The sequence below is a fragment of the Ambystoma mexicanum genome, chromosome 3p (genome assembly GCF_040938575.1).
Source record: "Ambystoma mexicanum isolate Mex_15411 chromosome 3p, UKY_AmexF1_1, whole genome shotgun sequence".
Classification (NCBI taxonomy): Eukaryota; Metazoa; Chordata; class Amphibia; order Caudata; family Ambystomatidae; genus Ambystoma; species Ambystoma mexicanum.
Window position 1 is genome coordinate 550,905,630 of NC_090925.1, and position 12,794 is coordinate 550,918,423.

A 12,794-nucleotide genomic window follows, 5' to 3' on the forward strand; every position below is an offset into this window, starting at 1 on the left:
CTAACAGCAGATAAGAGCCAAGCCAAATATTCACAATAACAGCTAAAACTCCATGAATAAAGTGGAACAAGCAACACGTCAGAGCTACTATTACTTTTCCTTCTACTGTGACCAAGCTGGTGATGGCCAGCTGGTGGACATTAATCAGTGACGCCTGAAGTTGTGCGATAGTGGTTGGAACACAGGGACTCTGGAAATGGTCTTTACAAATGTTCTGCTCAGAACACATTTTTTGAGAGAATAGGAAGCTGCTGTAGTAACAGGAACAAAGGGATGAACTTCACATCTGCTCTAATAGTGTATAACCTTATTTGCGACAAGACGTGAATTGATTGCAAATCACAGGCAAAGGAGCGAATCTCTTAGCAGAAAATACATCAAATGCTGCATTGCACACATCATTGAGGTATTGCCTTAAATGGAGCCTCAAGTTAGGTACAAACCATGATCAATAGAAGCAAAAATAAAACACAAAAATGATGAATGGTACATTGACAACATACCCCTAGTTATAACACAAGAATACAAATATCTGTGAGTCAACGTAAACAGCAAAACAGATGCTCAATATAAAATAGAAATTAAATGAAAATGACAACTCTAGGTTCACATGCATCCCTGATCCATCGCAAGTATGGAAAATACTCCTGCCTGCCTATTCTCATATTTTACAAGCAAAAGGTTATACCGTCCATAACATATGGAGTGGAAACCAAATATGATGGAAGTCAGCCAACGTGGTCACACTTGGAAGGATACTTCTGAAAAAAAATACTCTCACTGCCCAAAAGCTTACTGAACACCATCATAAGATATGAACTTGGACTAATATCCCTAAAGGCAATTGTAGAATGGAAAACACTAGCACTATATAGAAAGAGCCTCATGAAAGAGGAGTATGAAAAGACCATGATAGCTTGCCTGGCACAAGACATTGAAAAACACCACAATAACAAGCTAAACCCATGGATAAATTCATGCAATAAAAGTACGGAACAAGTGAGCATAGACCAATAAATGCTGATACAAAATCCTCACAGAGCGAAACTAAACCTATGGCTAAAGGATTGGAAACAGAAAATGAATGCAAAATATATCAAATATATAATCAAGACATTTTTATCCTGAAGCGATTCAATTATATACCCAAATAGCTCCAACAATTTCTCAACTCGGAATAGAGATCACTGATCATGAGAATTTGCTTCAACTTATGGCCCACAAGATCTGTCATTGCAAAAAGAAGTCAAAGCAACCAAACACTATACACATTCTGTGATAAACTAAATGAAGAAGAAACAATTTAACACCTAATTACACAATGCATAGCGCTAACTGAACCAAGGAAAGCACACTTTCAAAAGCACTCCTTAGCATACAAAAAACTTCAGAGGCAATGTGGTCAATCATACTAAGCGCTCAATACGTGTCGATTAGCATTGCAGCAATTAGGTTTTTGAAAAAATTGTATCTGGACATAGAACCTGGATATTGTGCGACACTACAACCGGTTATTTTGATGACAAGACATAATCGTCTCCTCTTCATCTAGGAATCTTGCACAGAACTAATCGCAAGACTAAGCATTGCAATCCCAGATTTCTCTCCTGTCATTTTCCCTAATAGACTTATCAAATTGAGATGATGCTCTAATGATTTTATTTACATGTTTTAAATGACTCACATCTACAATGAAAGCACAAACATGTATGTAACATTTATAAACGTCGATTTTTCAACTACAAATAAAACAATTTAAAAAAAATAGCTTTTTCATAATTTCACCACCCACTTGGAAGTAGAAAGTCTTCATGACGGACTACCACGAAATTACACAGAATCATGGATAGATGTGAGAGTTGGCCCTGATGCCATTTCCCCCAAAAATGTATATAGTTTATCTGGGAACAATGTGACAGTCAACTAACTGAGCAGATAAACATCCAACTCATGACAGAGCGAAACACCAGTTCCTGGGTTTTGCATTTGATGGTGGTGGTGTAGGTCACTTTTAAAACAGCAGTATGGAATATAGGTTTGAGGGCTTCCAGAAAGAGGATGCCAATGGTTCTGTGATGCAGTGGGCATGGGTGCCTTTGGTACACTGAAGTGAAGTAGTTTACTAAGATACAAAACAGAGTATTAAAATAGGAGGAGTAGAGAAAGTAGATCATTTGTCAATCCCTTCCTCAAAAGAAACTGGGAAAAAAACTCATGAAAATTCTGTGTGAATGCAAAGCTGAACAACGACCCCTATTGGCCAGGATGGATACCCTTTTGCTGGCGTAAAAGCGATACCTTTCTCCGTAATTTCAGTTTGAATCAATTTAAACCACCAACACAACAGTGCAATTAACAAAACTTGGTCGAAAAGAAAAATTCAAGTGCCCTTTTAAAATAAAATCTTGCAAATATGCAGCAGTTTTCATTCCAATGAAATCCAATTTTACCATGACGGATTACGTCAGTTAAAATCAATTCTGAATATGGTTCACAAGAAGCAACTTTGTAACCCTTGGTATATGGGTTTATGTGAATAAATATTAACCTCAAACTTACTTGGGATCCGGAGGTCCTTCACCAAGAGGTTTCATTGAGAGTTTGCACAGTGATCGAAATACAAGAAAAGCATCCTTTTGCAGAATGTGGGAGAATTTTGCTACATGATGACCATGTCCAGGATCCGATTCCTAATGCAAGTGAGAAATTGTAGTTGTGAATTAACTTCAAAACAATACCAATGGACAAGGGTGGTGGGTGACAAATTATGTACCATATTATATCAGATTATGTAAAACTCACAAAAGCAATAAAACTGTCACACACCAGATTAGTTAACCAAACTCCTCTTTTCTGATTGAATTGCTTTCTTGATCAAAGTTTGAAAATGAAACTCTTAATGTTCTTACATCCCCTTTTTTGTAATTGTTTGCATCACTCCTAGGTGTACTATCTTTTAAACTAAAAAATAGCCGTGTTTTGTTTGTTATTGTAGCCCTATTAATTTCCGGCATCACTGCTAGGGAGATGCATCATTGTTATGCTTCATCTCCTCTGCTAGTGAGACCCCCCCCCAACCCCTCACCCCTGGTCCCCCAGCACTTTTTCTGAAGTCCTGAATGAGTGGAGCACTCATTCATTCTTATGGGCTCTATTACTCCATAACTCTTAAAAGACATCTGTATTTTACTATTGCAGCACAAAGCTCAGTATGGACATTGTTGCTGGGGACCCTAAGGGTCCTCCTTTGAGATTAATTTTCTATATGCTAGAGTAACTACAGCTCTTAAGGATAGAGATGCCCAATTTCTCTCGCAAAACTTTATAGTCTGAGATTGGCACACACCACCTTAAGTGGAGTGCCAAAGTGATACCTAGTGCCTCCCTTCTCTCTATCCTCTGACATTTTAATCACAGACAATCTCTTAGTTATGGCTGGTGGCAAAAGACGTGTTATACCAACTATTGTGCAACTTTTATACCGCAGACTACATCCATAGCCTTGATAGGACACAACAGGGGCACCCAAGTAACAACTCGGGGCCTACCTTCACCTACGCTCCAGAGTGTCTGGGCAGGCATGAAGTGGGGGAGGAGTTTTCCACCCCCTGTCCTTTGTCAGAGTGCCTAAATTGGACCAGCTCCCACTTGGGTTCTGGCTGTCCTGATTGGACAGCCAAACGCCTTTTTCAGTAAACTGCTGAGGAAGATTGCAGCAGAGTGAGTGCTGGAACTGTATAAAAGGTGAGACTCCTGGAGTGAAAAGCAAGTCTACCACTGGCAGCTGAAGTAACTGAGGAAGAAGACTACCAGAGACGCCTGCAGACCCTTTGCAACATCGTGAAGTGACCACTGCTGTCCAGACCCAGTTTTCTGTGCGACAGAGGAGCTCTGAAGAGGGCAACTCCTTCCCTTTGACTGGTGGGAACAACCAGTCCCAAGAATAACTTTGATTTGAGCCATCTCCCGAGGTCCTGCGAGTTTCCAGAGCTGCAGAACCCCAATACCAGGAGACTTGCTGCTCGTTTCGAGTGCATCATTGTGGAAAGGCAGAATCCGTCCAAGTCTTTGCTGAGCCCTCAAGGACACTCCAGAGATACAATCCAACTCGTCCAGACACCCGCATCAGAGTGCGGGACTGCAGGAATCGAATAAGATTGACCAGGCGAATAGTGTCCTTTGTTGGTGCTGCAGAAAAGGTGCAAAAACCCCAGAGTGATCAGAGAAGCTGATGAAAGCCGTACCAGAGGTCCTCCCTTGAGACTGCTGCTGAGAGATCCAATCCACTGCCCTGCCTTTCATCATCAGACCAAGGAATCCAGAGCTGGGGTCCAGAGCTGAAACATCAGCAAGCATCCACCACAAATGTTTTCTTCAAACCTAAGGTACTGTGGGGAAAAAGGTATTGCTTACCTTATTCCAGAAAGTCACTCCAGAGCATTGGAGTGCACGTAGAGGTGTCCATAGCAACCCCCCCCCCCTTGCCTCCAAATGAAGCGCTGCTTGTGTCCCTTTAGTGAGACCTTTAACAGGGTCTCCAACGTTGGTTAAGACTTCTTGTATCTTCTTTCCTAGAGACTAGAAAGTATCCACAGAAACGTTTGACTTCTGCTCATTTTCAAGACTTTAAGCCTTTCCGAACTGCCTTTTAGCTAGGGTTGGACTCGCTTTGCAGTGAAAAATCACTATCTTATATGTGTATGCTGACTAAATGCAATTACCATATTACTTTGTGGGCGCGTGTTATTACCGATCGTACGGTAGACCTGAAAAACACCTGTAACAATTGTATGCGTTCAGCAACTAACAACTAAGAAGTGGCCTTTTGAAAGTATTGAAAAGTATACCCATGGAAAAGTATACCTATATGGATTGGTTTATGTTACCAAGTATTTAAATATAATAGATCTATATTTTACTATAAATGTATGTGTAAGCATTTCTTTGATGTGGATTACTAGCTAGGTTCAGTGTACTTACCAACAGCTCACATCTTCCTCTTAAGATACGCCTGACTGCTCTGGCACTCGACCAAGGTCCCCGAGTAGTACAGATTGATAACAAGGAGGCTGATTCATGGAATTTGTGTGCCATTCTGCCCACAAATCCCCATTTGTTCTACAGGGATTCGCGGGAAGAATGGCGCACAAATCCCCATTTTTCAGCGCACAAATTCCATGAATCAGCCCCTAAGAGTTAGCGATATACAAACCACTAGGATAGTTTACTAAAAGTATTACCTCCAAAGTGGGACTTTAGGAAAACTCCCCTAACAGAGTCATCGATGAACGTTTTAATTAATCACAACCGATTGCTCTGGACAACCTTTGAGGCATGACAATCAGACTAGATACTGCCCAATAAGGTGCAGTGCAGCCTGAATGCACTGCAAGGTCACTCAGAACCTTTATGCAAGAGACCATAAGCAACCACAGACAGGTGTCAGTCAAGAAGGGCATAATCAGTGAGGCAACGCATATGACTAAGTAGACTAAGATCACTTAGCGTAGATATTCACATGCCACTTACAAGGATTTTGCAAAACTGAGGAGTGATGCATGGAAAATCTTTGAACTTATCATCAACACATCCCATGGTTCTTCCTCTGTGCATGCTTCACCTTAATCCTTTAGTTTTGTAAGCGTTTGTTTTGTAAACCAGGGCATTTTTCTTTACCTTGCTTTGATGCTAATTTAACATCCTGACAAAGGTGCACCGAGAAAAATGGACCGGAAAGAGATATGTCCACGTTTCCCTAAAGTGATCAGAATTTGGAATGTTAGCTTCAATTGCTAGCGTTCCAGGTGTTGGTCGCTGCCTCAATCTGCATTTAGTCAGAACCTAATTCTTGAACTGCCTGCTTAATCGAGGTTTGATATTTCTGGTAATTCCCATAATTATTAAAAACCTTTAACAGGGTGTAATCACACATTCAGGAAATCCACCTACCTCATTCATACATTCCTGTCTGGGGGAGGACTGCAGTAAAGCAAGGCTAGATTGAAGCAAATTATTCAAACACATTTTGTGACGTGTCCTGGGCCAGCCAATCAAGAGAAAGATGTCACACCTCAGAACGAGAATTCTTAGGTTTCCCTACAGTCTCAAACTAGTATTTCAGAAGACTTTATTTTAATGATACCAACCAGTGGTATCCCATTTAATCCCGGGTTTAATCTCTTCAGGAATTTAAAATCAATTAAAATCCTATACTTAATTGGTTCCTAGAGGCTGAGGCGACAGGGTCAGGGGCTTAACTATGTCAAGGGAGATAGGGGCCCCTCTCAACCTGGGGCAGGAGGCCTACCATGATGTTAGTCTTTTGGCAGTACTTCCAAAGAGGCAGGATCAGGGAGTTGGAAGGGCCCTAGTCTCTGTCCCCTCTGCATGTGCCAGGCTACAGTTTTCACGTCCCACTTATCACCTGGTATCTTCCATGCCCAGTTTAAGTCAGTGTTCTCCATTCTCCTCCAGGACCCCAGACCCCAGATGTCCTTGCAACAGAGGGAATGTGCAACCCACCAGCGAGGAAGCCAGCTGTACACTTAAGGCAGCAGAGCAGTAGGTGTTGCAGACCAGCAAACATGACATTCAAGACCATGCAAATAAGGACTTTGAAATTAAATTAAAACTCTGGCGGACGCGTGTTTTATAAGGTGTCTGGGCATAAGAGGCACTTTAAAGCCCCAGACCGGTATGACAACCACAGGTAAAGAGCAAGATAGAGGTTGGGCTTGGGAGCCACGTAGGCACTAAGACCAACGGGAGGGAGAGGAGAGGTATCAAGCGGGATGCAGGGAACAAAGTAGTGTAGATTCAGGGGAGGTTAAGGCAGGAGAATACAGACCAAGAGATCAGGCAGAGGAAAGACAGTGCAACAGAGAGCTGAGGAAGATTATAGATTGTGCAAGGTGAGGTATAGATTAGTGAGAGAAAGTGGAACCTTGGTTTAAGTGTGCATATGGGGATTACGGTGAGGGGGATTAAGGTGAGTGAGACTAAATGGCAGTGTAGGGAAGTAAGTGGTGGTAAGTGAGAAAGGTGAATGAGAGGGTGAAAGGAGGAGGGGTTGAGTGTATAGTAGTAGGAGAGTATAAAAGAGAGTAGCATACAGGGGATTGTAGAGAGTAAGGAGCATAGCAATCGACAGAAGAACAGCAGAGGGACAGAGCGATGGAGAGAAAAGGGAGAGAGGGAGGAAAGGGAAAGAGGACCATCAGGGTGAGGAGTACAAGAGTGTGACAGGTAAAGAATAAGTAAGACCTGGGTGTCTGTAAGGCGCCACTTCGTAAGATCATCATTCTTCTTGTGGGATCCCAAGCTAGGATCCACCTGGGAATCCTGAGAGAGGTAAGAGAAGGTGATGGTCTTTAGTACCTCACCATTAGCAGGACAGACTTTAGACAGGAGGTGTTACCGATCTTTAGTGCCCACCATGGGGTTTAGGGAGAGGGAGAAAGACGCATTAGTGTGTTCTTGTGGCCATTTTTGAAGCAGATTGATATCAATGAAACAGACGTGTTTGCAAGCTACAGGCAGACAGGCACCAAAAAGCCATATTTCAGGGTAAGCATTTATCTGTACTAATCCAGAATCATAAGAGCTACAAACAAACTTCGGTACTCTACAAAATGTATAACAAATTGTCCAGACCTGACATTGAAAACTAGCAGGACACCTGCTATCATATTTATAACGCACCTGTATACAAGTGTTTCTAGGTGCCACAAGACAAGGGAGGGGAGACCGAGGGAAGACGAGACAAACAATCCTACTAGGCCTTGTGACATTCAGACCGCGCAAGTACGATAACAAGAAGTTCAGGGGGGAAGGGGAGGGGAGGGGCAAGTCAAGGGGAGGGGGGGGAGTGAAGGGGAGGGGGAAGTGCGATCAGGGCAGCAATGCTCTGAATAAGTGCAGCCAGGGCAGCGCAGCTCTGGGTAAGTGCAAGGAGGCAGGGGTCTATAAGGGTTACAGTTACAGCCCTCAAGTGTGCAGTAGGCAAGGAGGCAGTGCAAAGAAGACTGGTAATGGAGGAGCCTGGTACCCAGTGAGACTCAAAAGGTACCAAGCAACAAGTTGGCAAAGCAGACCGGTGAGTTAGCAAGGAAGCGAGAGACAGAAAGCAGAGGAAAAAAAAATATGGTCTTGAGCTGCTTCCGGAACTTCAGGTGGTCCGGCTCAAGTCTGAGAGGGGCAGGGAGGCCGTTCCAGGGGGAGGCACCTGCAGAGGAGAGAGATCTAGCCTCCACTCTCTGCTTGTAGAAGCGTCTGACCCTCAGAGTTGGGGGTAACTGAGCAAAGGGCTCTAGAAGCAAGTTATTTAGACAGAGAGAGTTGGCTGTAGTGAGGGCCAGAGAAAGCCTTGTGGATGATGTAGGAGGTCTTGAACTTGATCCTTGCAGCCACCGGGAGCCAGTGGAGAGATTTCAGGGCTGGAGAAATGCGGTCACTGGGCTTGAGGCCAAGGCTAAGTCTTGCAGTCCTGTTCTGGATTAGTTGTAGGGGGCGAAGTATGGAGTTAGGCAGGTTGAGAAAGAGGCTGCTGCAGTAGTCCAGTTTGGAGAGAACCAGGGCTCTGGAGAAAGTGAGCTTCTAGGGAAGGTGGGAAATGGTACAATACCTCTGAGGAGGTGCAGCTGGTAGTGAGACTTCTTGGCAAGGTCCAGGATGTGAGGAGAGAAGGACAGAGTAAGATGACACCAAGGTTTTTAGCCTCACAGGTAAGCAAGGGTAGAGGGCCCACGCAGGGTGGCCAGAGAGGTAGGGAAAGCAGGAGCAGGGGTCCTAGTGAGAAGGATCTCAGTCTTACTGGCATTAAGGCAGAGATCGTTGGAGGTGCACCAATCCTGTATCGCGGATAGTCAGGAATGAGCGATGAAGTAGAGGAGGGTGAGGGAAGCCTGAAAGAGAGCAGAGTGCCATCCGCATAACACTGAAAGTTAGAATAGAAGGTGGAGATCAGATGGGCCAAATAGACATTGAAGAGCCAGGGTGAGAGGCTAGAGGCTAGAGGCTAGAACACCACATATGGAGTCAGAGGTGGGGGAGAGAAAGGACCCAGGAGGAAGGAGGTCAGCCAAGCCAGGGCCTGATCCGTGATGGCCAGGTTCCTGCGGAGTCGATTGATCAGGGTGGCATGATTGACTGTATCAAAAGCAGAGGAAAGGTGAAGGAGGATGCGGATGGAAGGAGAGCTGGAATCAAGATTAGAAAGCAGATCTTCACAGGTGTTTGAGAGCAGTTTCTGTGCCTCTGGAAGCTCTGATACCAGACTGATGGTCATGGAGGCGACCAACAGACTTGGTGTGGAGAGTAGGATGCGAGATGGTCAGCTTTTCCAGGAGTTTGCCCAGGAAAGGAGTGATCGCAATCAGGCAATAGTTTGCCGGACAGGTAGGATTGGCGGCAGGCTTTTTAGGAGGGGGTGCACAAGAGAGTGCTTGATGGGAGAGGGTGGAAATGTGGTCCTTAATAGTTCTGGAAGAGCATGGGAGCACCTGTTTGGATGGCACTTTCATAAATTGGACTCGTCTAGAAACATCATCAGGTGTTGTCAGAGAGAATGAGTATAAAGGAAGAGGAGAGGTGGCCGAAGGGGGCCTGAGAGCAGTAGAGGGGAAGTGAGAGGAGGAGGAAAGTGAGGACAGGATGTCCTGAGTTTTAGTGGTGAAATGAGAAGCCAGAACTGTACAGGGGGCCTAGGAGGGAACAGGAGACGTGGTGACTGCAGTATGATTGGCCAGCTCCTTGCAGATTTTAAAGAGTGGGGTGTGTTAGAAGCCACAGAGGCACATGCTTGAATGTGGACCCTCTTCTTGGAGAAGGAGAGTCTGTATTGCCTTTGGAGCAGATAGCAAGGAAGTTTTTCGGAGGATGTGCCCGAAGCCCTCCACTTCCTCTCAACCACCCTGCACTTGTTGCAGGGCACCAAGGTCGGAGTCAAACCAAACGTTGCACTTGGAGGTAGGCTTCAGATGAATTCTCATGACAGGGGCAAGGATGTTCAAGGTGTTGGAGATAGAAAGATGCAGGTTAGATAGGGTTGTCTCAAGAGCGCGAGTCACTCGCAGGAGTAGGAGGAGCAGAGAAAGTTGAGGCAAAGGAGCAGAACGAGAGTTTAGAGTAGCGATGCAGAGCATAAGTGGAATCAATTGATATGCACCCGCCACATCCACTATTTAGAAGCAACTCCGTAATATTCAACCATCTACCAATTGTGACTCCTTCCATCGTGGTCTCGGGCCATATCATCAAGCTCACCCAGGTGAGGGCCTCACCAGCCAAAAAACACCAATGCCCAGCAATCTTGGTGACAAGACATGACACCCTGGATACACGTCATAGTGCTAAGGGCAACGCCTCATTGTCAACTGGCACCATACTACCAGAGTTGAAAAAGAGCAATAATTACCTTGAAACCAAACATTCTTCAGTCAAAATATGCAGCAACCAATCTGCCCTTAAGAACAAGATGTTTGAAAAAGGAGTACTACCTTTGACCCCGGTTAGGGAGAATTCTCTCTTTAGGCTGAATTTCCTAACCTAGTGAGTCCCTCAGCAGCTTTGCTGATTTCTAGAGTTTGTTTTTTTCTCCTGCCAAGACTCTTTTTCCCACTCTTGGACATGATTATGGTGTTCCTTTGACTGTTAATGTGTTTTATGGGCTATGGGGTCCTTTACTCCATAGGGTCTCATGTGTTTTTACTATGTGTGTTACACAGCACCCTCCGTGCAGTAACACAGGGGTGTCATAGTGACACCCCACCATAGACTCCATACCCTGGGACTGACTACTGTCTCCCAGGGCATGTAAAGTCACCATTGGCTTTACTAATCCCAAATTATTAACAGAAACCAGTACAAACCATCATATTGTGGACGTACTAGTCGGGGCAATTCGATTGCCCCGGGGTCTGTTAGTCGAGGAGGCACGTCTCCATCCCCCCTGATCGAGTTTTGGCTGGTGGCAGTGGAAACTACTTTTTATATTCGACCGCGAATATTTCCCTATGGGATTTTCCCATTGTTCGAGGCTACCAACTTTAATTATTTAATTCTCATAGCCTCGAACATACCGCTGGTTTATTTATTTAATATTAATTCGCCGGTTGGTATTTTTTGCCAGGACTCGATTCTAAAATGGCGTTTGTGTTCTCTTCTGTGACTGCAACCCAAGTTGAGCCCTTTGTTCCACTTTTTGGCGGGCTTCTCCACAGAAGCCTCCAAAAGGGGTGCCGCTCTATCTGGGTACCACAGGTGGTGTGGGAGGGGGTTTAGGCACCCTTGACTGAGTTACCTTGGTAACTCAAGTCACACTCTTGTGTGATTGGCCTAAGTGGTGAGCCGGCCGGCTCACCACTTAGCATGTTTGATTGACAGCTAAGCTGAGTGAAAGGGGGTGTGCGGCATAAAAGCAGGGCTTTGGGGACTGGAACTTCAGAAGTCGCCACAGGACCTGAGAATCTGATGAGGGAGAAGCTGAGCCGACCTACCACGACGACACCACCGGTGGAGCCCTGCGGAACCGTCTCGCCACTTCCCGACGACAGAGAAGATCTCCCGGCTGGAGAGGCTTCTTCCCCTGACTGGTGGGCACAACCAGTTTACCTTCTGCCAAGCACCCCGGCAGCCGGATAGCCACTCACCACTGAACCGCGAATCAACAGACTGCTCCTTGTACCCGAGAAACTCCGCGGCTGGTTTCTTTCCTGGCAGTGCAATGGACTCCTGTCTTCCTCCCCGACGAGATCCTCTCTTCCCCCGGACGAAGCACCGACTTGCATCCGCTGCCAGGAACAACTGCCCCCGCTGGAGTTTACTCACCACTTTAAGGTACCGTGTCCGCCAGGCCTCCCTTTCTAAAGATTGCTACAAGGTAATAATAACCCCTTAACCTTCTGGACTGGGCTGGCCGCCTTGACCCTCTAACTGGTCCCTTTCTTTGGTCCAACTCCTTTTTGAACCGTTACAAGACTTTCGTGCACTGCAACCGTGTGACCTTGGACACATTTCGTTTTGGATCCCCTTAAGTAGATCCGGCCTACTGACTCTGAATTCCTCGTGTTACTTTGCCTTCCTCCCTTGTTGTGTTTGTGAAAAAGTGTCGGGATCTGTTTTTCTCTCCCTTTTAAAACAAATTATTAGAGTGCCATCTGCGTTAAGCGCTCACCGCTGTCTGAAAATAAGTGGGGCTTTACTTACGACTTGTCTAATATTCTTTTAAGGGAGTGTATATCTTTTAGTGACCGTGTTTTTGAATTGCTTACTATTAGTGCCTGTTCTAATGTGTTCTCTTGACCTATTGTGAATATTCTGTATACTGCCTAACTCTTCTTGAGGGAAGTCTGACTGCTCAGCCACAGCTACCAAGTGAATCTGTGTGGTACAGACTGCTACCAAGTGGGTTTACTGCCAAGCACCTGTAGTCCTAAATCTTTTGCAGTGGTCCCAGAGGGAACTGCACAGGTTTCTGCCTAACAACCCCCTTCTTAACCAGGAGCATAAATTAGCCCACTCAAGGTAGACAACCTACCCTACTTGGGAGAGAACTTCCCACACATCTGACAACAACCAGCCTACCATCTTAATTTATTTTGCGATCTACACATTTTAGGACATTTTGACCACTCTATACTACTCACCTACCTCATCTGTAGTTGAAAAATAGGGACACAGCCCTCAAGGTACTACTTCTTTCAAATACAGAACCTACCAAGTTACAGTTAGGTAAGAGCATAATATTGCATTTAATAGGGGTTTAGACAGAAGCCCCAGTTACACAGGTTTCTTTT

General features: G+C 45.1%; 1 protein-coding gene across 1 annotated transcript in view; it reads right to left on the minus strand.

The window, feature by feature from the left end:
* ARFGEF2 (ARF guanine nucleotide exchange factor 2) overlaps positions 1 to 12,794 on the minus strand; it is a 2,106,550-nt gene that overhangs the window by 1,648,968 nt on the left and 444,788 nt on the right. Inside the window, exon 9 of the mRNA XM_069651280.1 lies at positions 2,560 to 2,690. Within this exon, the coding sequence (XP_069507381.1) occupies positions 2,560 to 2,690 (131 nt within the window). The remainder of the gene's footprint in view (positions 1 to 2,559; positions 2,691 to 12,794) is intronic.